General features: G+C 33.6%; 2 protein-coding genes across 2 annotated transcripts in view; one reads left to right on the top strand and one right to left on the bottom strand.

Annotated features, from left to right (window-relative positions):
- The first annotated feature begins 359 nt into the window (after positions 1-359).
- LOC130174643 (ER membrane protein complex subunit 3-like) lies at positions 360-7,679 on the top strand. Its single transcript, XM_056384682.1, has 9 exons — positions 360-455; positions 1,668-1,866; positions 2,100-2,157; positions 3,451-3,544; positions 3,636-3,740; positions 4,565-4,646; positions 5,194-5,273; positions 6,077-6,159; positions 6,533-7,679. Exons 2-9 carry the CDS (start codon positions 1,712-1,714, stop codon positions 6,659-6,661), a joined length of 786 nt encoding a protein of 261 aa, XP_056240657.1. The 5' UTR covers positions 360-455; positions 1,668-1,711; the 3' UTR covers positions 6,662-7,679.
- A 601-nt stretch (positions 7,680-8,280) lies between these two features.
- Positions 8,281-25,046, bottom strand: part of usp11 (ubiquitin specific peptidase 11) — a 28,640-nt gene continuing 11,874 nt past the window's right edge. The window contains exons 16-21 of the mRNA XM_056384681.1: positions 23,684-23,754; positions 23,285-23,397; positions 23,042-23,191; positions 22,595-22,710; positions 22,194-22,282; positions 8,281-10,444 (exon numbers count right to left, since the gene is read on the bottom strand). Coding sequence (XP_056240656.1) covers positions 10,268-10,444; positions 22,194-22,282; positions 22,595-22,710; positions 23,042-23,191; positions 23,285-23,397; positions 23,684-23,754 — 716 coding nt within the window. The 3' untranslated portion in view covers positions 8,281-10,267. The remainder of the gene's footprint in view (positions 10,445-22,193; positions 22,283-22,594; positions 22,711-23,041; positions 23,192-23,284; positions 23,398-23,683; positions 23,755-25,046) is intronic.

Genomic DNA, 25,046 nt, shown 5'->3' with positions numbered 1-25,046 from the left:
TATCTAAACCAGTGTTAGAGGGAGGGAGAAAGTAGTTAAGCAAATAAATAATTTAATAATATTACTTGCTAGCAGAATGGTTTAATATTGGTATGTAACATATGAATCTCCTTCGGTTGTCTTTTATTATGAAATACAGTATTTGAGTAATCCTTTTTCGGTGTAGATAGGTACAGTATGTTGAGAAAATAGGCGGAAATAGGTTGGTGTAATTATTCTTACATGACACCCCTTAAAGCAGACGTCACTTACAATTTTTCAAAAGCCCTCTGTTATGTAGTAATTTCTTATATTCCTCAAAATCCTAAGAGAAGAATACCTTGAAGTTTTAGTTTAGTTTTATCTGTTATAAGTATTTGGTGTTTCCGCTCGAACCGGAAGTGCTTCTTCTTCGTCTTTTTTTAAACTGGGGAACGTGTTTGTCGCGTTGCTGATTCTCAAAGTTCATAAATGTGGTAAGTTACGTTAATTTCAAACATGGCATTTTGAGTAATCTCACTAACATGTAGTACACAACCGCCTGTAAAAGATCATGAACTGTCAGTGAAACAAACAGTTTGTAGAAACACAAATTCAAAGGTCGAAGAGTAACTGGGTTAACTAGCTAAGTTAGCCGGTTTGCTAATGCTAACTTTAGCTGGTTGTTGAATGAAGACCGGTCAGGTGTCACGAGAAGGTCAGTTTATCTACGATTAGCTCGTTTAAAGGTAAAGACAGGAGCTGTAATTGTGTTCGGTTCTTGTGTTTTTGTTTGCTGTTGGCTGCTCCTCAGGCCTGCTGCTGTTTTTAGCAGGTCAGTTCATTTTAATGTGTCACTGAGTGAAAGCCGGACGGAGTCAACAGTATGTAGATGTATATGAAGCTAGCTTCTTATCAGTGGTGGAGGAAGTAAAAGTGCTATACCTAACTAGAAATTACAGGTAAAAGTCATGCGTTGACATTTTTTTAAAGGTATGCAAGTGGAGATGGAGTGAACAGTAAATTGTTCTGTGTTAATATGTAACATTATATAGTTATCAACTGTAACCTTAGGCAAAGTGGCCTCATTTATAAAGCTCCTTTGAACAGTGAACAATTCAAAAAACAAAATCCTCCTCCATGAAGGTTGATGTGCTGATTCAACTTTAGTCATTTTGGGTGCTGCCATTTGTAATGTTGTTGAACTGTATACTGTAAACACCAGAAATTACCATTGCATGTATCATCGCTCCTATGCCCAAGACATTCCACTTTTAATACACGATGTCAAGACTGGCTGACCTTATGTTCCAGCAGTAAATACTAATCTTGGCAGGACAGTCTTCAGATATCACGCCCCATTTGTGTGGAATAACTTGCAGAACAGACTGTGTGTGTGTGTGTGTGTGTGTGTGTGTGTGTGTGTGTGTGTGTGTGTGTGTATAAGGACAGGTGTTTCTATTATTTTGTCAACCCCATTTAGGACCACCTCTGTTTAATGCAGGACAGTACAGCACGACTACAAACTGAACACAGAAACCTTCATACTGTCATATTAGTTTCAGCTAGGTGTTCCTAATAAATGTGTAAGTGTAATTTTAGTATTTCTTGATGGTCCAAATGCTTTACCACAACTTGACAAGTATGTGCTGGTGGCATGTAAATATGTGTGTATATAATAAAATGTATATATTTTTTACTTCCATCAGAGCGTCTCCTCATCTGTTTCGATTGGCTGGTTGAACAGAGAGCGATGGCCGGTCCAGAGCTCTTGTTGGACTCCAGTATTCGTCTGTGGGTGGTCCTGCCCATTGTTTTCATCACCTTCTTTGTCGGGATCATCCGTCACTACGTCACCCAGCTGCTCCACAGCGACAAAAAGGTCGACCTGGAACAGGTCTCTGACAGGTGAGACAGAGTTTGACCTGAGACTAAAGAAATGCTAAACAAGCCATGACGGAAATTTGACATTTCGCTTTCATGGAAACATCTCATAGTTGTGGTGCAGGTTGTGGTTGCTGTTTCTCCTGTGAGCTCTCCTCTTATTTGTTGAGCTGCCTGTCTGAACGCAGCATGTGTCTCTGATCGACTGATCGACGGGACTGGCACTAATCTGGAGTCATGTCGGTGTTTCCTTTCAGCCAGGTGCTCCTGCGCAGCCGCATCCTCAGAGAGAATGGAAAGTATATTCCCCGACAGGTAAATTCACTCACACCTACTGGGATTCAGAGTTTTGGAATATATGACTTAATAGTTTGGAGCAAACGCAGCTCTGTGTTGCTTCAAGTGAAATGAAATGAAATATATTGTCAGACACAGCACAGAGGTTTATAAAACTCTGCGGCAGGGTTTACAACTTCTACATAATGAATCAAATATTTGAGTTGCACGTGTTTGTTTGGCCCCATTGAGTCACATTCAACTTTAGCTGTTTCTGGACTTGTACTTTTTGAGCACAGTGGTTTTATTAAAATGAATGAGGGGGCTGCCTTTTTTCAAACAGTGATAATGTTGGTCTGAACACAGTGTTACTGCCTGTAACTGCCTTCATATTGGGGCATTTTTTTCTCTTGTGAATTGTGATAAACGCTTCTTGTTTTCTAAATGAACAAGCACTAAGATTTCTCCCAGGTAAACATTTGACAAAGTTTCATGTTGATTCTGTAGTCAGGAACAGGCATTTTTTTTTGTTTCAGGTATGTTTTATTTTGAAGAGTAGGATCTTCATCATACACAGCATCCAGATATACACATGTCCCTTTCCTTTTAAAACAAACAAACACACCTCAAACAGATAAATATCATAGTAAACAATATCTGTGAAGTGGATCATTTATCAAGAGAGAAAGTACAGAATGAACAACAGAATAAGAGCAGAGTAACCCACTCCCCACCCCCTGACCCACACCCCCAGGAGTGCTGCCTATAATGTTGCTTGTAGTGTAGTTTATACCATTTACAGAATTTGAGATATTTTAGCCTTTCAGGTTGGAAATTAATTGAATGAAGTCTGTAAAGTAAGGGGTGATACTGAGCTCCTTGTAGTCTCCCCAATATCTTCAAAATAATCTAAATATCCTCCAGAAGTTCTGCTAATTTGGACACAGGATGTAACTGTGTAATAATGTTGTCACATTTGTAACTTCTGTTGGCACACTGTAACTTTACTGAACTGTTATTTTGATATATCCTGCTGTCGTAATAAAGGGATAGATTTATTACTTTTATGTTGCCAAGGTCTGTAGAGATGCTGTTTGAGTGAATGATATATTTTAAAATTAAGCCTCAGTTTGATTGATTTGATAAACACCAAGTAACACATGATATAAGAACAAATGAAACTTCAAAATTCTCTTTAAGTATTTGGCGCAAATAATTTGACAGAATAAGGGAAGAGTAGCTGATTATGTGTCGTAGGCCTTTAGATTAAACGGTCTCACAGTGGACGTGTGTCCAAACATGTTGAACCACAACGTGTTTTCACTTTTTCAGTCTTTCGCCATGAGGAAACATTATTTCAACAACGCAGAAACTGGCTTCTTCAAGAAGGTCAAGAGGAAGGTCGTCCCCAAGAACCCCATGACAGGTGTGTGGCTGTGGTGTGTGTGTGGGTGTTTACAATGTTTACTTTGACGTCTCCAGATCTTACAGAATGTATTTTTGCCGTTGTGTTTCAGACACCAGCATGTTGACGGACATGATGAAGGGAAACCTGACCAACGTCCTGCCCATGATTGTGATTGGTGGATGGATAAACTGGGCTTTCTCTGGATTCGTCATAAGTGAGTTCTCCTGCTGTCGGTCATTAGCACCATCATACTGTTTATTTTGACATCAGATATTAATCCAATCTTTACTATTGAAAATGTGCATCTTTGTTTGTCTTTGCTCATTAACTGTTGGGTTTCTCTCTATAATATTTTATGGTCTTACCCTATAAAGTGCCTTGAGATAATGTATGTTATGATTTGGTGCTATACAAAGAGTCTAAAATTCTTCACCCTCTGAAAAAAGCTCAAATTAATAAATTAGCTGTCAGATTTTGAAGTTTTTTTTAATTAATTGTGCTGTTGTTCCGCTCGTTAAATGGACAGTTTCCTGTCTGAAGTCTTTGTCCTGCACTCGCTCATATGTGAAAAGCCAAATACGTTTACACACGGCCAAGCAAGGAGGAAACCAGTAAACATGACATTTAAGAAATCAGGGTACTCTAGAAAGGTGAGACACATCCTGAATGAATCACTGGAGCTGAAGACATGAAAAGACATCAAATGAAAAGATGCATTGTGGGAAATGTAGGTCCAGTGTTTTTGTAGTTTAACCCATACTAGTGACGAAACGTCAGCATGTCTCATGTCTGTTACTTTGATTTTTGTAACCTGTGTCCTAAGAGTCCCACAACTTAAATAACAGAGTTATGATCCTCTTTATCTTCCACTCTCTAAATTATAGGATTATGAATAAATTACATTCACCGCAGGTTTTATTATTTCATCCAGAGACTGTTCTGTGATCAGATTCATATTCATGATCTTAAGCCATTATGTTTGTCTCATCCTCTGTTGTTGATGAATAATTGTTTGTTGTTGTTGTTGTTGTGATCCAGCCAAGGTGCCGTTCCCTCTGACTCTGAGGTTCAAGCCGATGTTACAGCGAGGGATCGACCTGCTGTCACTGGATGCTTCCTGGTAAAAAATTAACGGAGCACAGAGCTTCAGCAGCACATACAGTCTGTTTATAATACACACATTTACCAACAATATCCTAAAATTGTGTTTAGATGATGGTAAAGTGCATCATTTACTTATAACAATGTTTCTCTGTGTATAACAGAGCATTGGAAATCTGAATTTGTCTGTTAGGACCAAAATATTTCTTTAACACTCACAATGAGTGGAGAACTCATCAGAAGCATCAGATCTTGACATTTAAGAAGCTGGAACCAGAAAGTATTTGGCACTTCATCTTAAAAGACTAAAAACACTTAAACAAAAACAGTTCATTACAGTCATTTAGAAAAATGTTTTTTGTGAAACTAAGTTTTTACAAAAAACATTTTTAAATAAAGCCTGCTGGAATTAAATAAAAATGACTCAGTACTTCATAACCGCTGGTCTGAGTTTAAAAAAAGATTATACACTCTCATGTTAATATATTTCTGTCTGTGTTTACTCCTGTTTTCATAAAGTCCTGTTTATTGAATATCTGGACACTTTGTTTCTCCCCGATGTGCAGGGTGAGCTCAGCGTCCTGGTACTTCCTCAACGTGTTTGGACTGAGGAGCATGTACAGCCTCATACTGGGACAGGACAACGGTGAGCTTCTGTATCCCACTGCCAGTTTCTGACCTTTGACCTGTGACCGTGTTGTTGTCTGTGTCTATGCAGAAGATGCACTATAGGTGACGTTGCACACAAGACCAATACAGTGGAAACACTGGACCTCAGTCGTGAAGTGCCTGAACGCATCATTTTAATCTTAATTTGTGTGAATAAGAACAAAATGTATGAGTGATCTCACCACTGTTAAACTTATACACACAGATTCCTCTCATGGTTTGTGGTGAGGTCCAGCCATGAAACTGTTTTAATACACTGATTCTCTAAAATGTGTGTTAAATATGCCCTTAGTTTTCCTAACTCACATACACAGGTAATTCACCTACTGCAGCTGTTTCTTGCTCCACTTTCCCTTTCTTTACCAGAGTCTCTTGAACACTGTCTGACTTGCAACAAACTATTTAATGCAACCTTTTTGGTACTAGACCTTCATCAGGCATTTTGCTGCTTCGGATCCACTCGTCCTGCTCCGACATATCTGCCTCACAAAAAAGATGTGCAAAGATTTCTGCTTTCAAACACATTTTAGAGACAAAATAAGGAAACATTCAGGATTGAGGCCCAGTGTTTGTACAGAGAAGTTTTGTGAAAGAGATTGAAAACATCTCTCTCGTTTGTTAAGACTCAACATAGATAATGTTTTTTTGTGTGTGTGAAAGAAATACAACAGACCAGTTGAAATGCAGCTGCTCTTTAAATAATTTCCTGAACATCTCAGTAAAATGTTTCACAATGTTTTCACTGATGGAAGTTTGTCTGTTTGATGTGTTAACTCGTAGCTGCTGACCAGTCACGGATCATGCAGGACCAGATGACAGGTGCTGCCATGGCGATGCCCCCTGACCCCAACAAGGCTTTTAAGGTGAGATACTAACAAAGAGAATGACAGTTAGTCAGATTAAACTAATGTTTAGTTTACTAGTTTGGAACAGACGGTGATCGTTTCCAGAAAGTTGAGAGAGGTGTGTTAAGAGAGGGTTTCTTTTTGTTAATAAAAGAACATTTTACTTATTTACATTTGACTACATAACTTTTGACTCATCAGCTCCGTTGCCTCATTAAATAAAACCTCAGCCTTCATCTCGCAGCAAAACCTTCAAGTTAAATCTCAAGTTAATGTTAAATGGAACAGAAACTCTGACTCCAGTGTGTTTCATCAGACCTCAGTTGTTCTGGGATTGAACCCCCGTCTTTACAGACGCGCTGACGTGTTAAATGCTGATGTTTGTTTTCAGAGCGAGTGGGAGGCGCTGGAGATCGTGGAACACAAGTGGGCACTGGAGAACGTAGAGGAGGAGCTGATGTCCAGAGACCTGAACTTTGGAACTTTCTTCAGCCAGGACATCAAGTCCACAATGTTCTAGATCAGCCAGGACCTGTGAGCTCTGCTAGAACCCTGATACGAGAACACAGGGCCTGCAAGGTTTGTGAAGGTTCTGAAGGTTCTGGAACACAGTACACACAAATCCTAGAATTAAAGAAATGAAGATGTGTCTGAAATCAGTCTTCACTACCTCAGGCTATTAGCCTTTTGGTGAACTTCTAGACTAAGTGTGTAAAAGTTATGTGCTACATAGGTGCCTTCACAAATTTACACAAAGGAACAAAAGTATATTATCCATAATGACATGGACACGACTGCAGCTCTTGTTACGAATCAATGCAGAACTTGAACTTCGCTCCTGAGATGTGCAGATTCAAAACGATGATTCAGTGTCTGAAATTCAGTTTAATAACTCACAATGATAAATCATGACATGGCCGATGTTTTTATTAAACATTTTGTCAAAAATTAGCTTAAATGGGTCTTGAATACATCCACTTATAAACATTTTCCAGAGCTTTCCAAACAATCACAGTCTTCATTAAATATTAGGTTGTTGGCTCAGTTGTCATCAAGAGGTGTTGGTATACATCTAAAAAAAAACACAGTGTACCTTAAGTAGATTTTATTTTCTGTCAAACGAAGTTTCACATTCAAAATTTACACGCAGTGTTTGTGTGCTCAGTGTTCCAGAACATAAATATTTTCTAAGCAGGCTTTTTAAATCCTCCTCACTCTCCAGCATGGAGCAGTCAAGTTTTTAGAATGGATCCCAAAAGATCCCAAAGACCAGTTTGTTTCAGTAAACCAGCAGATCCTGGACCAGGTCTTTGTGTCAGACGAATCCTCTCAGGAAGATGTTTCTGTTGATCACAATGCAGGAAACAGAAGCGGCGTTTAAAGAGACTGGGACGTTTGGAGAGGACGGTGTTTTCATGTTTTCATCCTGCAGAACATTTTGCATGTACTTTTCTACACTGTGGTCGTCCAGCTGCTGTTGGTATCCACGGCGACTAGAAGTGAGTGCAATAGTTAAATAAAGGTGCCATCACAACTAACTGGATTTCTCTCGTTTGTGTTGTACAGCGTCATGACTCAGGTTTGACGTTCCTTCATAAGCAAATGCTTTTCCATCAAACCCGGTGAGCAGATCGATGCTTCAGGATCAGGTGATTCTGTTTTAGTGGTGATGGGCTGTATTTGCACAAACATATTTGTGTGCACAAGGTGGAAGAAAATTGATTGTAATTGAAATGAGCCACAGTCGAGCTGTTCACTCGTAGACAAGGTAAAAAACACTTTCATTATATCTTTAGTTTTGTAGCTTTAGGCCATTGGTTCTGTTGGTAATTACAGTACAGAGTACCTTAAGTGCTGAGATACCTGAACTGAAAAACAGATTAAACGGTGAAATAATGACCTCAGCTGTCAGTAGTAAACATCCATCAGTTTACAAACTTATTTCCTGATTCCACTTTAACCCGACGTACATGTGTCCAGTTTCCTTGTTCAATCACAGCTTGTTACTGAAATCTCAGCTGTGTGTTTTGGAAGTAATGTAAAGATGTAAGATGAATGACTAACGGCTCCCGTAAAATGGTTATGGTGTAGACAGGGTGACAAAAAATTTAACAAGCCAAAAATGTAGAAACGCTCATGTCTCGTGACAATAATCATCCTTTTATTCATATCAAAAAAATTGAAAGTACAATAAAATATTTTCATCTGATATTTGACAGGGAAGACCAAAGAAAGAAATTGCCCAAAGCTTCCCTCCCGCTCCACCCAGGAATAATAATAATACATTTCTTACAATACAAAAATACTGTACACAGAGCCGGTTTAAAAATCAGCGAGCGCTCACTCTAACCACAGAGACAAAACTTTGCCTGCGTCCGTCTCTCTGCACAGACTGGAAGAAAATTAAACTTACTGTCATTCTGTCAGATAATTACGCCTGAATCCAAATTCTGTCCATAAATACAAAAAATAAGCATCTCAATGTCCTGCACCAATTGATCAATAAAATTGTTCCAGAAAAAAAAAAACAAAAAAAAAAACTGTAGTAATGTGACAGCTGAAATTAAAAAAATAAATACAAGAGGAAACAATCAAAATATACAAAGAAAGATTAATTTATCATCCCTGGCAGCTTTGTTCAGTATTAAATTATCTATTTATCTGATATAAACAAACTCCTCTGATTACCCATCATCCTCTTTAATGGTTTTGTACTGAAGTCTGTTGCACATTAAACCACCACAGTAACTTATCTGCTTTCATTTGAAAACATGGAAAGAGAAAAAGTTTTATCAGCTACTTATTTTGTATGCAGAGAATTCAAGTTAATTTATAACACGAACTATATAACTATAATTTAATATGTAATAGTTTTTAGTTGTAAAATTTGGTGCCAGTGTTTTAAAAGCTGGATTTTTAAATTGCAGAATCAAATGGTAATGAACAAAAAGAAATAAACAGAAATTCACCAGCTCTAACTGCAGTCTTTAACCTGGTGATGTCACCTGAATAATTACAGGATTTGTTTAAAATTTAGGGCTGAACAAATGGATGCATTAAAGAAACACCTACCATAACTTGATTAATTAAGTTAGTATTTAAAAGATGTGCTGTCAATGAAAAAAACTTTTTGAAATTTGACAATTGATTATTTGACTTCCCTCTTCTGTCTTTTAAACGATGAATTAATCAATTTTAAAATGGAATGACAAAATTTATTGTTTTAAAGTTGAAGTCTTTTAAATTGGACTCATGTTCCATTTACTAAGGAGTTGCCAGTCATTTTGTTTCCTGCTTAACAATGACAGTTTCTATTTTGTGATTACTTTAATTGGAGACTTGTCTAAAACTAAATGCAATCTGCTTGTTCAACAGAGGGGGTAGAGTCTCTGATTTGTGATCAATTTATTAAGTAGCTAATGACCAAAAAAACAGACACAATCAATATAGTTAATGGCATATATTGATGCTTAATTTAATAAACGTGTATAACTTTTTCATGATGTTAACAGAGCTGGTCTATATAGGTTGAAAAAAGCCTTTTTAAATGAATTTTGTAATACCATTTTAAAATTCAATTATTCATGGATCATTAAAAGACAGCAAAAAAAAAACAACAACAATTTTTTAATATCTGAATGCCAATTACTCACTTTGTAAAGTGAGTTCAGTATGATTTGATTCACCAATAAAGAGCAGATCAATTTATTAATTCAAGAGGATTAACATCAAGTACTGTTCTATTACCTCCCTGCAGCCGTCAGTCCAACCCTGATTTCTATATTCAAGGTCTAGTTTTGGCTCAAATCAACAGTCTAAAACGGATCCCCTCCCTCCCCATCAAACTACCTGAGATTCATGGAGCCATGAGCTACCAAGCAGAGAAAACTCACCAGACAAGATGTTGCCCAGCAAAAACCAGCATTTAGAGCAAAAAAAAAGAATGAGGAGATCTGAAATACAGCCTGCAAAGGTGCTTTTGTTGTTGTGACTAACGGGGGAGAGTAGTAATCAAAGAAAGTTCACGTGTTGTTGAAAATTTGTAAAAATACAAATAAAAAAGATGTTCTGGAGAGGTAAAAAACATGACAAAAGGCCAGAATTAAGTTCAGTCTTTAGCGTTCATTTAGTCCGTTTCCATGGTGACATAGGAGGCGGCACCCAGCTCTGCATCGTCATCTTTGCAGGAAGTGATGTCATTGGTGAGCTGGGTGGAGGAGGCGGGGCTTGTAGTGGGGATGGGCAGAGTGGGTTTTCTGATCTTGTCTTGTCGGTGGTAAAACAAGACGTAGGCAGCATTGGTCTAAGGGGGAGAAGAAAAAACATCTTACTGATATAGACCTTTAAAAGCTTCAGTTCAGTCACATGCTTGTATGTAGAGTGAAGCATTATTATTGTTGTTATCAGTCTCTATTCATACTACTACACTAAAACGTACTATAATAAAACATTTTTTATGCCATACTATGCACGCTGACATTCTTGACATTTTAAGCCTTACCATACTGTGACTTTTTATGACATTTTTATGCCTTAATATACATTGACCTTTTATGCCATACTATACTACGACGTTTTATGACATTTTTATGCCTTAATATACATTGATATTTTTTGACCATTTTATGCCTTAATATACATTGACCTTTTATGCCATACTATACTATGACGTTTTTAGACGTTTTTATGCCTTAATATAATATGACCTTTTTTGACCATTTTATGCCTTAATATACATTGACCTTTTATGCCATACTATACTATGACATTTTTATGCCTTTAAATAATGACCTTTTTTGACAATTTTATGCCATACTATACTATGATGTTCTTAGACGTTTTTATGCCTTAATATAATATGACCTTTTATGCCATACTATACTATGACATTTTTATGCCTTTAAATAATATGACCTTTTTTGACAATTTTATGCCATACTATACAATGACGTTTTTATGCCTTAATATACATTGATATTTTTTGACCATTTTATGCCTTAATATACATTGACCTTTTATGCCATACTATACTATGACGTTTTATGACATTTTTATGCCTTAATATATTATGGCCTTTTTTGACCATTTTATGCCTTAATATACATTGACCTTTTATGCCATACTATACTATGACATTTTTATGCCTTTAAATAATATGACCTTTTTTGACAATTTTATGCCATACTATACTATGATGTTTTTAGACGTTTTTATGCCTTAATATAATATGACCTTTTTTGACCATTTTATGCCTTAATATACATTGACCTTTTATGCCATACTATACTACGACGTTTTATGACATTTTTATGCCTTAATATATTATGGCCTTTTTTGACCATTTTATGCCATACTATACTATGACGTTTTTAGACGTTTTTATGCCTTAATATACATTGATATTTTTTGACCATTTTATGCCTTAATATACATTGACCTTTTATGCCATACTATACTACAACGTTTTATGACATTTTTATGCCTTAATATATTATGGCCTTTTTTGACCATTTTATGCCTTAATATACATTGACCTTTTATGCCATACTATACTATGACATTTTTATGCCTTTAAATAATATGACCTTTTTTGACAATTTTATGCCATACTATACTATGATGTTTTTAGACGGTTTTATGCCTTAATATAATATGACCTTTTTTGACCATTTTATGCCTTAATATACATTGACCTTTTATGCCATACTATACTACGACGTTTTATGACATTTTTATGCCTTAATATATTATGACCTTTTTTGACATTTTATGCCATACTATACTATGATGTTTTTTGACCATTTTATGCCTTAATATACATTGACCTTTTTTGACCATTTTATGCCTTAATATACATTGACCTTTTATGCCATACTATACTACGACGTTTTATGACATTTTTATGCCTTAATATATTATGGCCTTTTTTGACCATTTTATGCCATACTATACTATGACGTTTTTATGCCTTAACATACATTGATATTTTTTGACCATTTTATGCCTTAATGTACATTGACCTTTTATGCCATACTATACTATGACATTTTTATGCCTTTAAATAATATGACCTTTTTTGACAATTTTATGCCATACTATACGATGATGTTTTTAGACATTTTTATGCCTTAATATATTATGGCCTTTTTTGACCATTTTATGCCTTAATATACATTGACCTTTTATGCCATACTATACTACGACGTTTTATGACATTTTTATGCCTTAATATACATTGATATTTTTTGACCATTTTATGCCTTAATATACATTGACCTTTTATGCCATACTATACTACAACGTTTTATGACATTTTTATGCCTTAATATATTATGGCCTTTTTTGACCATTTTATGCCTTAATATACATTGACCTTTTATGCCATACTACACTATGACATTTTTATGCCTTTAAATAATATGACCTTTTTTGACCATTTTATGCCTTAATATACATTGACCTTTTATGCCATACTATACTACGACGTTTTATGACGTTTTTATGCCTTAATATACATTGAACTTTTATGCCATATTATACTATAACGTTTTTAGACGTTTTTATGCCTTAATATAATATGACCTTTTTTGACCATTTTATGCCTTAATATACATTGACCTTTTATGCCATACTATACTACGACGTTTTATGACATTTTTATGCCTTAATATATTATGGCCTTTTTTGACCATTTTATGCCATACTATACTATGACGTTTTTATGCCTTAATATACATTGATATTTTTTGACCATTTTATGCCTTAATATACATTGACCTTTTATGCCATACTATACTATGATGTTCTTAGACGTTTTTATGCCTTAATATAATATGACCTTTTTTGCCATACTATACTATGACATTTTTATGCCTTTAAATAATATGACCTTTTTTGACAATTTTATGCCATACTATACTATGATGTTTTATGACATTTTTATGCCTTAATATATTATGGCCTTTTTTGACCATTTTATGCCTTAATATACATTGACCTTTTATGCCATACTATACTATGACATTTTTATGCCTTTAAATAATATGACCTTTTTTGACAATTTTATGCCATACTATACTATGATGTTTTATGACATTTTTATGCCTTAATATATTATGGCCTTTTTTGACCATTTTATGCCTTAATATACATTGACCTTTTATGCCATACTATACTACGACGTTTTATGACATTTTTATGCCTTTAAATAATATGACCTTTTTTGACAATTTTATGCCATACTATACTATGATGTTTTTAGACGGTTTTATGCCTTAATATAATATGACCTTTTTTGACCATTTTATGCCATAATATACATTGACCTTTTATGCCATACTATACTACGACGTTTTATGACATTTTTATGCCTTAATATATTATGACCTTTTTTGACATTTTATGCCATACTATACTATGACGTTTTTAGACCTTAATATACATTGATATTTTTTGACCATTTTATGCCTTAATGTACATTGACCTTTTATGCCATACTACACTATGACATTTTTATGCCTTTAAATAATATGACCTTTTTTGACCATTTTATGCCTTAATATACATTGACCTTTTATGCCATACTATACTACGACGTTTTATGACGTTTTTATGCCTTAATATACATTGAACTTTTATGCCATATTATACTATGACGTTTTTAGACGTTTTTATGCCTTAATATAATATGACCTTTTTTGACCATTTTATGCCTTAATATACATTGACCTTTTATGCCATACTATACTATGACATTTTTATGCCTTTAAATAATATGACCTTTTTTGACAATTTTATGCCATACTATACTATGATGTTTTATGACATTTTTATGCCTTAATATATTATGGCCTTTTTTGACCATTTTATGCCTTAATATACATTGACCTTTTATGCCATACTATACTACGACGTTTTATGACATTTTTATGCCTTTAAATAATATGACCTTTTTTGACAATTTTATGCCATACTATACTATGATGTTTTTAGACGGTTTTATGCCTTAATATAATATGACCTTTTTTGACCATTTTATGCCATAATATACATTGACCTTTTATGCCATACTATACTACGACGTTTTATGACATTTTTATGCCTTAATATATTATGACATTTTATGCCATACTATACTATGACGTTTTTAGACCTTAATATACATTGATATTTTTTGACCATTTTATGCCTTAATGTACATTGACCTTTTATGCCATATTATACTATGACGTTGTTAGACGTTTTTATGCCTTAATATAATATGACCTTTTTTGACCATTTTATGCCTTAATATACATTGACCTTTTATGCCATACTATACTATGACATTTTATGACATTTTTATGCCTTAATATATTATGGCCTTTTTTGACATTTTATGCCATACTATACTATGACGTTTTTAGACCTTAATATACATTGACATTTTTGACCATTTTATGCCTTAATATACATTGACCTTTTATGCCATACTATACTATGACGTTTTTAGACGTTTTTATGCCTTAATATACATTGATATTTTTTGACCATTTTATGCCTTAATATAAGATGATGTTTTTCATCCATATTATATTACAACTTTTTATGGCATACTATTGTGACAATAACTACAACAGGGAGATGTTCCTGTTTCTTTTTCCTTTTCAGATGCTGAATGCAGGGATCTCATCAGCCTGATGTGCCCTACCTAGGCCCAGTGTGCACAATAAAGATTTATTGCATGACACTGTAGGGTCTCTGAGTAGCTTCTTCAGCAGCAGACTTTTACATCCTCGCTGTAAGAAGGAGAGGTTCCGCAGGTCCTTCATTCCAGCAGCTGTCAGACTCCACAACTCCTGCTCTTCCTGACCATGTGCAAACTTGCACTTTTTCATGTACATATCGTGTGTATTGTGTATATTGTATTTATTTGTTGTATATTTCCATAGATTTTTTATTCTATAGATGTTTATTTTCTGCTGTGGGATAAATAAAGTTAAATAAAGTTAATCTAATCTAAAGGCGCCCCCATTCAGTCTTGTTGTCTCTGGCTGCCCTCTCTGTTCATGCTCTGGCTGTTGGTGTCATCAGTGATCCCGCGCTCCCGGCAGACCTGATGTCAGCTGTGGCCACTCTTTTGTTCACTGTTTTTTAGTTATTGATCAGCCTGAATCTCATTTTGCCTTTGTTGTAAATAAATTCTTTGGCATTTACATGTCAACTTGTGTCGTCTCCTGTTCTGGTTGTATAGCCATTGAGCCAGACTGTGACACTATTTTATGTTTTTTGATATTTTTATAGTCTGCCATAAAAACGTAGTATATTAAAGCATATGACCTCAAAAGATGCCATGTACAGTAAGGTATGAAAATGTCGAAAAAAAGGTTATATTATAATATTGCATAAAATGTCAAAAAAGTCATTGTATGGTATGGCAATAAAACGTCGAAGAATGTCATACTACAGTATGGCATAAAAATGTCTAAAAATATCACAGTATAGAATGGCATAGAAACGTCAGTGTAGCATGGCATAAAATTTCAAAAAACGCCATAGTATAATATGGCATAAAAATATCAAAAAATGTCATAGTATATTAAGACATAAAAATGTCAAATATTATCGTTGTATGGTAAGACGTAAAAATGTCATAGTATAGTATGGCATAAAAACGTCAAAAAAAGTCATAGTATAGTAAGGCATTAAAATGTCAAATAACGTTATATTATAGTATGGCCTAGAAATGTCGTAGTTTAGAATTTAAAATAACATCATCGTACAGGTTGGCATAAAAATGTCAAAAAATGTCATAGTATAGTATGGCCTAAAAATAGTATAGTATAGCATAAAAACGTCATTGTATAGTATGGCATAAAAATGACAAATGACGTCATGGTACATAATGGCATAAATGTCAAAAAAGTCATATATAGTATAATATATAAACGTCATACTATAGTAAGGCATAAAAATGTCATAGTATAGTATGGCATTAAATGTCTAAAAACGTCATAGTATAGCATGGCATAAGAATGTCAAATAACGTCATAGTAAAGTATGGCCTAAAAATATCACTTATAGTATAAGAATTTCAAATAATGTTACAATATAGTATGCCATAAAAATATCACAGCATAGTATGACATAAAAACGTCTAAAAATGTCTAAAAACTTCATATTATAGTATGGCCTAGAAATGTCATAGTATACTATGTCATTAAATGTCAAAAAACGCCATGGTATAATATGGCATAAAAATATCAAAAGATGTCATAGTATAGTATGGCATAAAAACGTCAAAAAACGTCATAGTATAGTATGGCATAAAATTGTCAAAAAAGGTCATATTATTTAAAGGCATAAAAAGGTCTAAAAACGTCGTAGTATAGTATGGCATAAAAGGTCAATGTATATTAAGGCATAAAATGGTCAAAAAAGGTCATATTATATTAAGACATAAAAACGTCTAAAAACGTCATAGTATAGTATGGCATAAAACTGTCAAAAAATGTCATAATATATTAAGGCATAAAAATGTCATAAAATGTCGTAGTATAGTATGGCATAAAAGGTCAATGTATATTAAGGCATAAAATGGTCAAAAAAGGTCAATGTATATTAAGGCATAGAAAACGTCTAAAAACGTCATAATATAGTATGGCATAAAAATGTCATAAAATGTCGTAGTATAGTATGGCATAAAGGCCAATGTATATTAAGGCATAAAATGGTCAAAAAAGGTCATATTATATTAAGACATAAAAACGTCTAAAAACGTCATAGTATAGTATGGCATAAAACTGTCAAAAAATGTCATAATATATTAAGGCATAAAAATGTCATAAAACGTCGTAGTATAGTATGGCATAAAAGGTCAATGTATATTAAGGCATAAAATGGTCAAAAAAGGTCAATGTATATTAAGGCATAGAAAACGTCTAAAAACGTCATAGTATAGTATGGCATAAAATGTCAATGTATATTAAGGCATAAAATGATCAAAAAAGGTCATATTATATTAAGACATAAAAACGTCTAAAAACGTCATAGTATAGTATGGCATAAAATGTCAAAAAAGGCCATAATATATTAAGGCATAAAAATGTCAAAAAACGTCATAGTAAAGTATGGCATAAAAATGTCATAGTATAGTATGGCATAAAAACGTCGTAGTATAGTATGGCATAAAAGGTCAATGTATATTAAGGCATAGAAAACGTCTAAAAACGTCATAGTATAGTATGGCATAAAACTGTCAAAAAATGTCATAATATATTAAGGCATAAAAATGTCATAAAACGTCGTAGTATAGTATGGCATAAAAGGTCAATGTATATTAAGGCATAAAATGGTCAAAAAAGGTCAATGTATATTAAGGCATAGAAAACGTCTAAAAACGTCATAGTATAGTATGGCATAAAATGTCAAAAAAGGCCATAATATATTAAGGCATAAAAATGTCATAAAACGTCGTAGTATAGTATGGCATAAAAGGTCAATGTATATTAAGGCATAAAATGGTCAAAAAAGGTCAATGTATATTAAGGCATAGAAAACGTCTAAAAACGTCATAGTATAGTATGGCATAAAATGTCAAAAAAGGCCATAATATATTAAGGCATAAAAATGTCATAAAACGTCGTAGTATAGTATGGCATAAAGGCCAATGTATATTAAGGCATAAAATGGTCGAAAAAGGTCATATTATATTAAGGCATAAAAACGTCTAAAAACGTCATAGTATAGTATGGCATAAAACTGTCAAAAAATGTCATAATATATTAAGGCATAAAAATGTCATAAAACGTCGTAGTATAGTATGGCATAAAAGGTCAATGTATATTAAGGCATAAAATGGTCAAAAAAGGTCAATGTATATTAAGGCATAGAAAACGTCTAAAAACGTCATAGTATAGTATGGCATAAAATGTCAAAAAAGGCCATATTATATTAAGGCATAAAAATGTCATAAAACGTCGTAGTATAGTATGGCATAAAAGGTCAATGTATATTAAGGCATAAAAACGTCTAAAAACGTCATAGTATAGTATGGCATAAAATGGTCAAAAAAGGCCATAATATATTAAGGCATAAAAATGTCATAAAACATCATAGTATAGTATGGCATAAAAGGTCAATGTATATTAAGGCATAAAATGGTCAAAAAAGGTCATATTATATTAAGGCATAAAAACGTCTAAAAACATCATAGTATAGTATGGCATAAAATGGTCAAAAAAGGTCATATTATATTAAGACATAAAAACGTCTAAAAACGTCATAATATAGTATGGCATAAAATGGTCAAAAAAGGTTATATTATTTAAAGCCATAAAAACGTCTAAAAACGTCATAGTATAGTATGGCATAAAACTGTCAAAAAATGTTATAATATATTAAGGCATAAAAATGTCATAAAACGTCGTAGTATAGTATGGCATAAAAGGTCAATGTATATTAAGGTATAAAATGGTCAAAAAAGGTCAATGTATATTAAGGCATAGAAAACGTCTAAAAACATCATAGTATAGTATGGCATAAAACTGTCAAAAAATGTCATAATATATTAAGGCATAAAAATGTCATAAAACGTCGTAGTATAGTATGGCATAAAAAGGTCAATGTATATTAAGGCATAAAATGGTCAAAAAAGGTCAATGTATATTAAGGCATAGAAAACGTCTAAAAACGTCATAGTATAGTATGGCATAAAATGTCAAAAAAGGCCATAATATATTAAGGCATAAAAATGTCATAAAACGTCGTAGTATAGTATGGCATAAAGGCCAATGTATATTAAGGCATAAAATGGTCAAAAAAGGTCATATTATATTAAGACATAAAAACGTCTAAAAACTTCATAGTATAGTATGGCATAAAATTGTCAAAAAAGGTCATATTATTTAAAGGCATAAAAAGGTCTAAAAACGTCATAGTATAATATGGCATAAAAGGTCAATGTATATTAAGGCATAAAATGGTCAAAAAAGGTCATATTATATTAAGGCATAAAAACGTCTAAAAACATCATAGTATAGTATGGCATAAAACTGTCAAAAAATGTCATAATATATTAAGGCATAAAAATGTCATAAAACGTCGTAGTATAGTATGGCATAAAAGGTCAATGTATATTAAGGCATAAAATGGTCAAAAAAGGTCATATTATATTAAGGCATAAAAACGTCTAAAAACATCATAGTATAGTATGGCATAAAACTGTCAAAAAATGTCATAATATATTAAGGCATAAAAATGTCAAAAAATGTCATAAAACGTCGTAGTATAGTATGGCATAAAAGGTCAATGTATATTAAGGCATAAAATGGTCAAAAAAGGTCAATGTATATTAAGGCATAGAAAACGTCTAAAAACGTCATAGTATAGTATGGCATAAAATTGTCAAAAAAGGTCATATTATTTAAAGGCATAAAAAGGTCTAAAAACGTCATAGTATAATATGGCATAAAAGGTCAATGTATATTAAGGCATAAAATGGTCAAAAAAGGTCAATGTATATTAAGCCATAAAATGGTCAAAAAACATCATAGTATAGTATGGCATAAAATGTCAAAAAAGGTCATAATATATTAAGGCATAAAAATGTCATAAAACGTCGTAGTATAGTATGGCATAAAAGGTCAATGTATATTAAGGCATAAAATGGTCAAAAAAGGTCATATTATATTAAGACATAAAAACGTCTAAAAACGTCATAGTATAGTATGGCATAAAATTGTCAAAAAAGGTTATATTATTTAAAGCCATAAAAACGTCTAAAAACGTCATAGTATAGTATGGCATAAAATGTCAAAAAAGGCCATAATATATTAGGGCATAAAAATGTCATAAAACGTCATAGTATAGTATGGCATAAAAATGTTATCATATAGTATTGCATAAAAATGTCAAAAAACGTCATAGTATAGTATGGTATAAAAATGTCATGGTATAGTATGGCTAGTATAGTACAACTTAAAAATATCATAGAACAGTATAGAAAGAAATGTCTATAGTATAATATAGCCTAAAAATATCATAGTATAGTAAGGCATAAAAACATTATAGTATAGTATAGCATAGAAATGTCAATAAATGTCATAGTATAGTATGGCCTAAAAATATCATAGTATAGCATGGCATAAGAATTTTAAATAATGTTATAGTACAGGATGGCATAAAAATGTCATAGAATACTATGTCATTAAATGTCAAAAAACATCATAGTACAGTATGGCATAAAAATGCCATAGTATAGTATGGCCTAAAAATATCATAGTATAGAATGGCATAAAAACGTCAAAAAAATGTCATAGTATAGTAAGACATAAAAAACTCATAGTATAGCATGGCATAAGAATGTCAAATAACATTATAGTACAGGATGGCATAAAAATGTCATAGTATAGTATGGCGTAAAAATGTCTAAAAATATCATAATATAGTATGGCATAAGAATTTAAAATAACGTCATAGTACAGTATGGCATAAAAACGTCACAGTATAGTATGGCATAAAAATGTCAAAAATGTCATAATATAATATTGATGAAAAGTGTCATAGTATAGTACGGCATAAAAATGTCAAAAAACATCATAGTATAGTATGGCATAAAATTGTTATCATATAGTATTGCATAAAAATGTCAAAAAACGTCATAGTACAGCATGGTATAAAAATGTCATTGTATAATATGGCATAAAAACGTATAAAAACGTCATAGTATAGTATGGTATAAAATTGTCTAAAAACGTCATCATATAGTAAAGTATAAAAATGTCATAGTATAGTATGGCCAAAAAATGTCATAGTATAGTATGGCATAAAATGTCAAAAAAGGTCATATTATAGTTGGGCATAAAAATGTCAAATAACGTTATAGTATAAAATGGCTGAAAAATGTCATAGTGTAGAAAAAAAAGTCATAGTATAGTAAGGTATAAAAACGTCTAAAAAATGTCATATTATAGTATGCTACAAAAAATGTCAAAAAATGTATGTTATAATATGGCATTTAAATGTCAAAAACGTCATAGCATATGGATGAAAAATGACATAGTATACTAAGGCATAAAACTGTCACAAAGCATCATAGTATATTAAGGCTGAAAAATGACAAAAAAATGTGTTAGTATAGTAAGGCCTAAAAATGTCAAAAGATGTCATAGTATAGTAAGGTATAAAATTCTCTTAAAACATCATAATATACTAAGGCTGAAAGATGGCAAAAAAACATCACAGTATAGCATGGCACAAAAAAACAAATAAAAATCATTGCATGGTAAGGCATGAAAATGTCACAGGTTACAATTACATTTTTATAATTTTTTGCTCTTGTCTACTAAGGCATAACAATGTCATTAAAAATGTCATAGAATACTAAGGCACAAAAATATCATAAATCATATCATATTTCATGTCTTAATAATAATATAATTATAATAATAAATCATAATAATATTGCATACACCTTTTTAGTATACTAAGGCATAAAAATGTCATAGTATAATAAGGCATAAAAATGTAAAAAATATACATTAATATATTTTTATGACTTTGTTGTTAGTTTTCACGCCTTATTCTGACAATTTTATGCCTTAGTACTTAAGCAAATAAAGTCATAAAAATGTCATAGTATACGATAACATTTCATGCCTTACAATACTATGACATGTTTTGTGTCATTTTTATGACTTTTTGAGATTTTTATGACTTAACATGAAATTTTGATGACATTTTATGCCTTAGTATACTATGACATTTTTATGACATTTTTCATGATACTATGACTTGTTATGCCATTGTGCTCACTGTAGTTGAAGACAGCTGCAGGGTAAATAGGGTTTTAAACAGTAACTATGTCAACAATTTTGACCTGGGACCCCCTTCTAGTTTAATGCAGTGGTGTTGTGGTTATTTTTCCCAGTGTGTACACTAATCTAGCAGATTCCTCCTATACATGTTTACCTTTGAATCTGTGTTCACAGATTAATTGACAAGTATCTGGATTTTAATAGACCGACTGGACACTGTCCTAATAGTTCTGTATCAGTTGTGTGCATGATACTGACCACAATCTGGTCCTCTCTGGCGTAGGTCACCTTGCTGTCGTCAAAGTAATACCACTGACCATTATCCTTATTCTTCGCATAGCTGGTGTCTTGAGGAACACAGACAATTATGAGTGTACAAGGTAGTTAAGATACAAAAGGAGCCATATCACTAATAAAACCTTCAACATGACCTGTGTGATTCAACATTACAGTAGATGAGAAAGCTTGAATATTAACATACACATACAGTATATAAGTAAATGAGTAATCTTTTAAGACAACCTTTACAAATAAATAGAAGCAAATGATGCTCTCTTCTTACATAAAAAGATGTGCACAATATTTTGTTCAATAAAGGTTGCCAGTTATTAATCTAAGAGTGATATATGGTGTGTACAATTTAAACCAAAGGGCCTTACAATGTCCATCTCTGAGTCCTCCGTAGTGATTGGACACAGCGATGAGGTCATAGCGGCTTGGAGGCTCCCCATTGGACAGACTTTTCCTCAGGAGGCAGCCGGAGAAGTCCAGGTCTCTGCAACAGTAACACAACGTACAGTAGAGTTTTCAGAGAGGCTGTTTAGATCAGGTCCAGCTAAACGAGAATGTGCCATGTTTCCATCGTAGCTCACATTTGATTTTGTTATATGCAAGACTTTTGAGATTCTCATCCTCAACAATGATCTCATGACTTGCAACATTGATATTGAATTTAGTTAATCTTAAAATCTTAGATTAACAGAATGTGTCTGCATTAATTTAGTAACTGCATTAAAAACAATACCTCAGAGACCTCTAAGGAGTGAGTGAGTATGTGTGTGTGTGTGTGTGTGTGTGTGTGTGTGTGTGTGTGTGTGTTTGTCTACCTGAGGGGAAAGTCCACGATGCTGTCGAGTTTCTCTCTGGTGAACTTGGTGTAAGAGAACCTCTTGAGGTGGATGATGAGAACCTCTGGCAGAGACCAGAGGTCCAGCTTCTTAGTGGCCAGCTGGTGCTTCTTACACACTGGACAGTACCTGAAAACACATACATACACACACATCATCATCATCATACATCTTCCTCACCTGCTCATCATCAGGAGAGGTGGAGTGTGTGTGAAGTGTTACCATGGGTTCTCTTCCTCCAGTGTTTCCACAGTGGTGAACAGCTCGATACACTCCTGCAGCTGAACTGTGGTCTGCTGCTGAGGAACCTCCATACTGGCATGTTTGATGTACTTCTACACAGGAGGAGAAAGAAAGAAAAAGTACATTTTAATATATGTTTATGTTTCATTACAACCAATAAATCACAGAGGTGTAGAGACGTGAGAGGAGGAAGAAGCTGTAAGGACACAGGTGAAAATGATGATTGTTGGTCATTTCTGTGACAAAATCTACATTTAGCATCTTCAATATTTTGAAGATGTGTATTTACACAGTCTGTAATCCAAACAAACACACACACACACACACACACACAACACACACACACACACACACACACACACATATGTTCACACTGACCTCAGCTTCATTTTCATTGTAGAACCTCTTCTTCATTTCAGGGTCCCAGTCGATGGCCACATAAGGCTGAGCTGCAGAGAGACAGAAAGTTAGTTAATAATAAATAATTTACATGAAATGGAAAATGTTAACAAATAATTATAATACAGATGTGATGTGGCTTGCAGCTTCTCATTAGTCCTTCTTGAAGCATGTAATCTGCAGGCAGCAGAAGCAGCTTTTCACTTGTTTCAAATATTGATATTGTCCTCTTTCAGCAGAACATGAGTTTGAGAGAATTTTACCTGTTAAAGCAGCTTGGAAATGATTTTAAAACAAGGAGAGTATAAATCAAATCCGTATCCATTTTAAAATACTGTTGCTCACCTTTAGAGCCTTGCATGGTCAAAGACCTCAATATATTGCTGACCTCCCCCTCCCTTACACAACAAATCGGGCTCTCAGATCTTCTGAGCAAAAATTACCAGCCGTCCCTCGAACCTGCTATAGGACTCGAGGCGACCGTGCCTTTCAAGCTGTGGCTCCTAAATAATGGAACACTCTCTATCCCTGTCTTCAGCAAGCAGCTGAAAACATCTTTATTCAGATAGGCGTTTGGTTAGTCTATTTGAATACCTCCCCATTATTGTGTAGCTCTTTACTTACTTTTTTAGTTTTATTGTCATATTTATCAAACTTGTGTATGTTTTGTGATGTAAAGCACTGTGATTTTTATCTGTGAAAGGTGCTATATAAATTAATTTTTACTTACTTTACTAACAAACTCAGTGACTGAGCGAACTCTTCAATTTACAGCTGATGTGAGACGCGTCGTCAGAGCTGAGCTCACACCATCGTGTCTGCCTCATCAATGTGTTTTATATATTTTATGTTTAAGTCTGTGTTTCAAGTGGCTGCAAGACTAATTTCCCCTCAGGGACAATAAAGAAGTGGGAAGAAGATCACACAGGAAATATAATTGCTGTTATAAAATGACTGAGGAGTCAAGTTATAGGGGACACTAACAAGAGCTTTTTGTGACATTTCTGTGAGGAACTGCAGCACGACTGGTGCAGAACAGACTGAGGTCAATATGAGGAATCTTTTACAGCTGCTGCGTCTGTTCAAATTTCTTCTTCTGACTTCAAAGTACTGACAATTTCTCTCTGAGACAATGAGATGAGGAAATTATCAGTAGCTGTTTCACCCTGTATACAAACCCCTTTATTGAGTACTTAATGCTGGGACACCTGCTTCTTTCCTGAGGAGCCATGCAGATGTTTCATGCTGAAAATGCCATTTGATAATAGATCAATGTGGTTTTTCAAACACAGCATGTGAGGGTGAAACTGTGAGGGTGAAACTGTTTGAATGTGCAGTTTCA

The sequence above is a fragment of the Seriola aureovittata genome, chromosome 9 (genome assembly GCF_021018895.1).
Source record: "Seriola aureovittata isolate HTS-2021-v1 ecotype China chromosome 9, ASM2101889v1, whole genome shotgun sequence".
NCBI lineage: Eukaryota > Metazoa > Chordata > Actinopteri > Carangiformes > Carangidae > Seriola > Seriola aureovittata.
Note: the sequence above shows the minus strand (reverse complement) of the source record. Positions and strands in the feature narration are given on the sequence as shown.

Coding starts and splice junctions, on each gene's coding strand:
- LOC130174643 (XM_056384682.1), top strand. CDS start 1,712: ATGGCCGGTCCAGAGCTCTTGTTGGACTCCAGTATTCGTCTGTGGGTG. Junction 3,545..3,635: donor CCCCAAGAACCCCATGACAG/GTGTGTGGCTGT, acceptor GTTGTGTTTCAG/ACACCAGCATGTTGACGGAC. Junction 3,741..4,564: donor TTTCTCTGGATTCGTCATAA/GTGAGTTCTCCT, acceptor GTTGTGATCCAG/CCAAGGTGCCGTTCCCTCTG.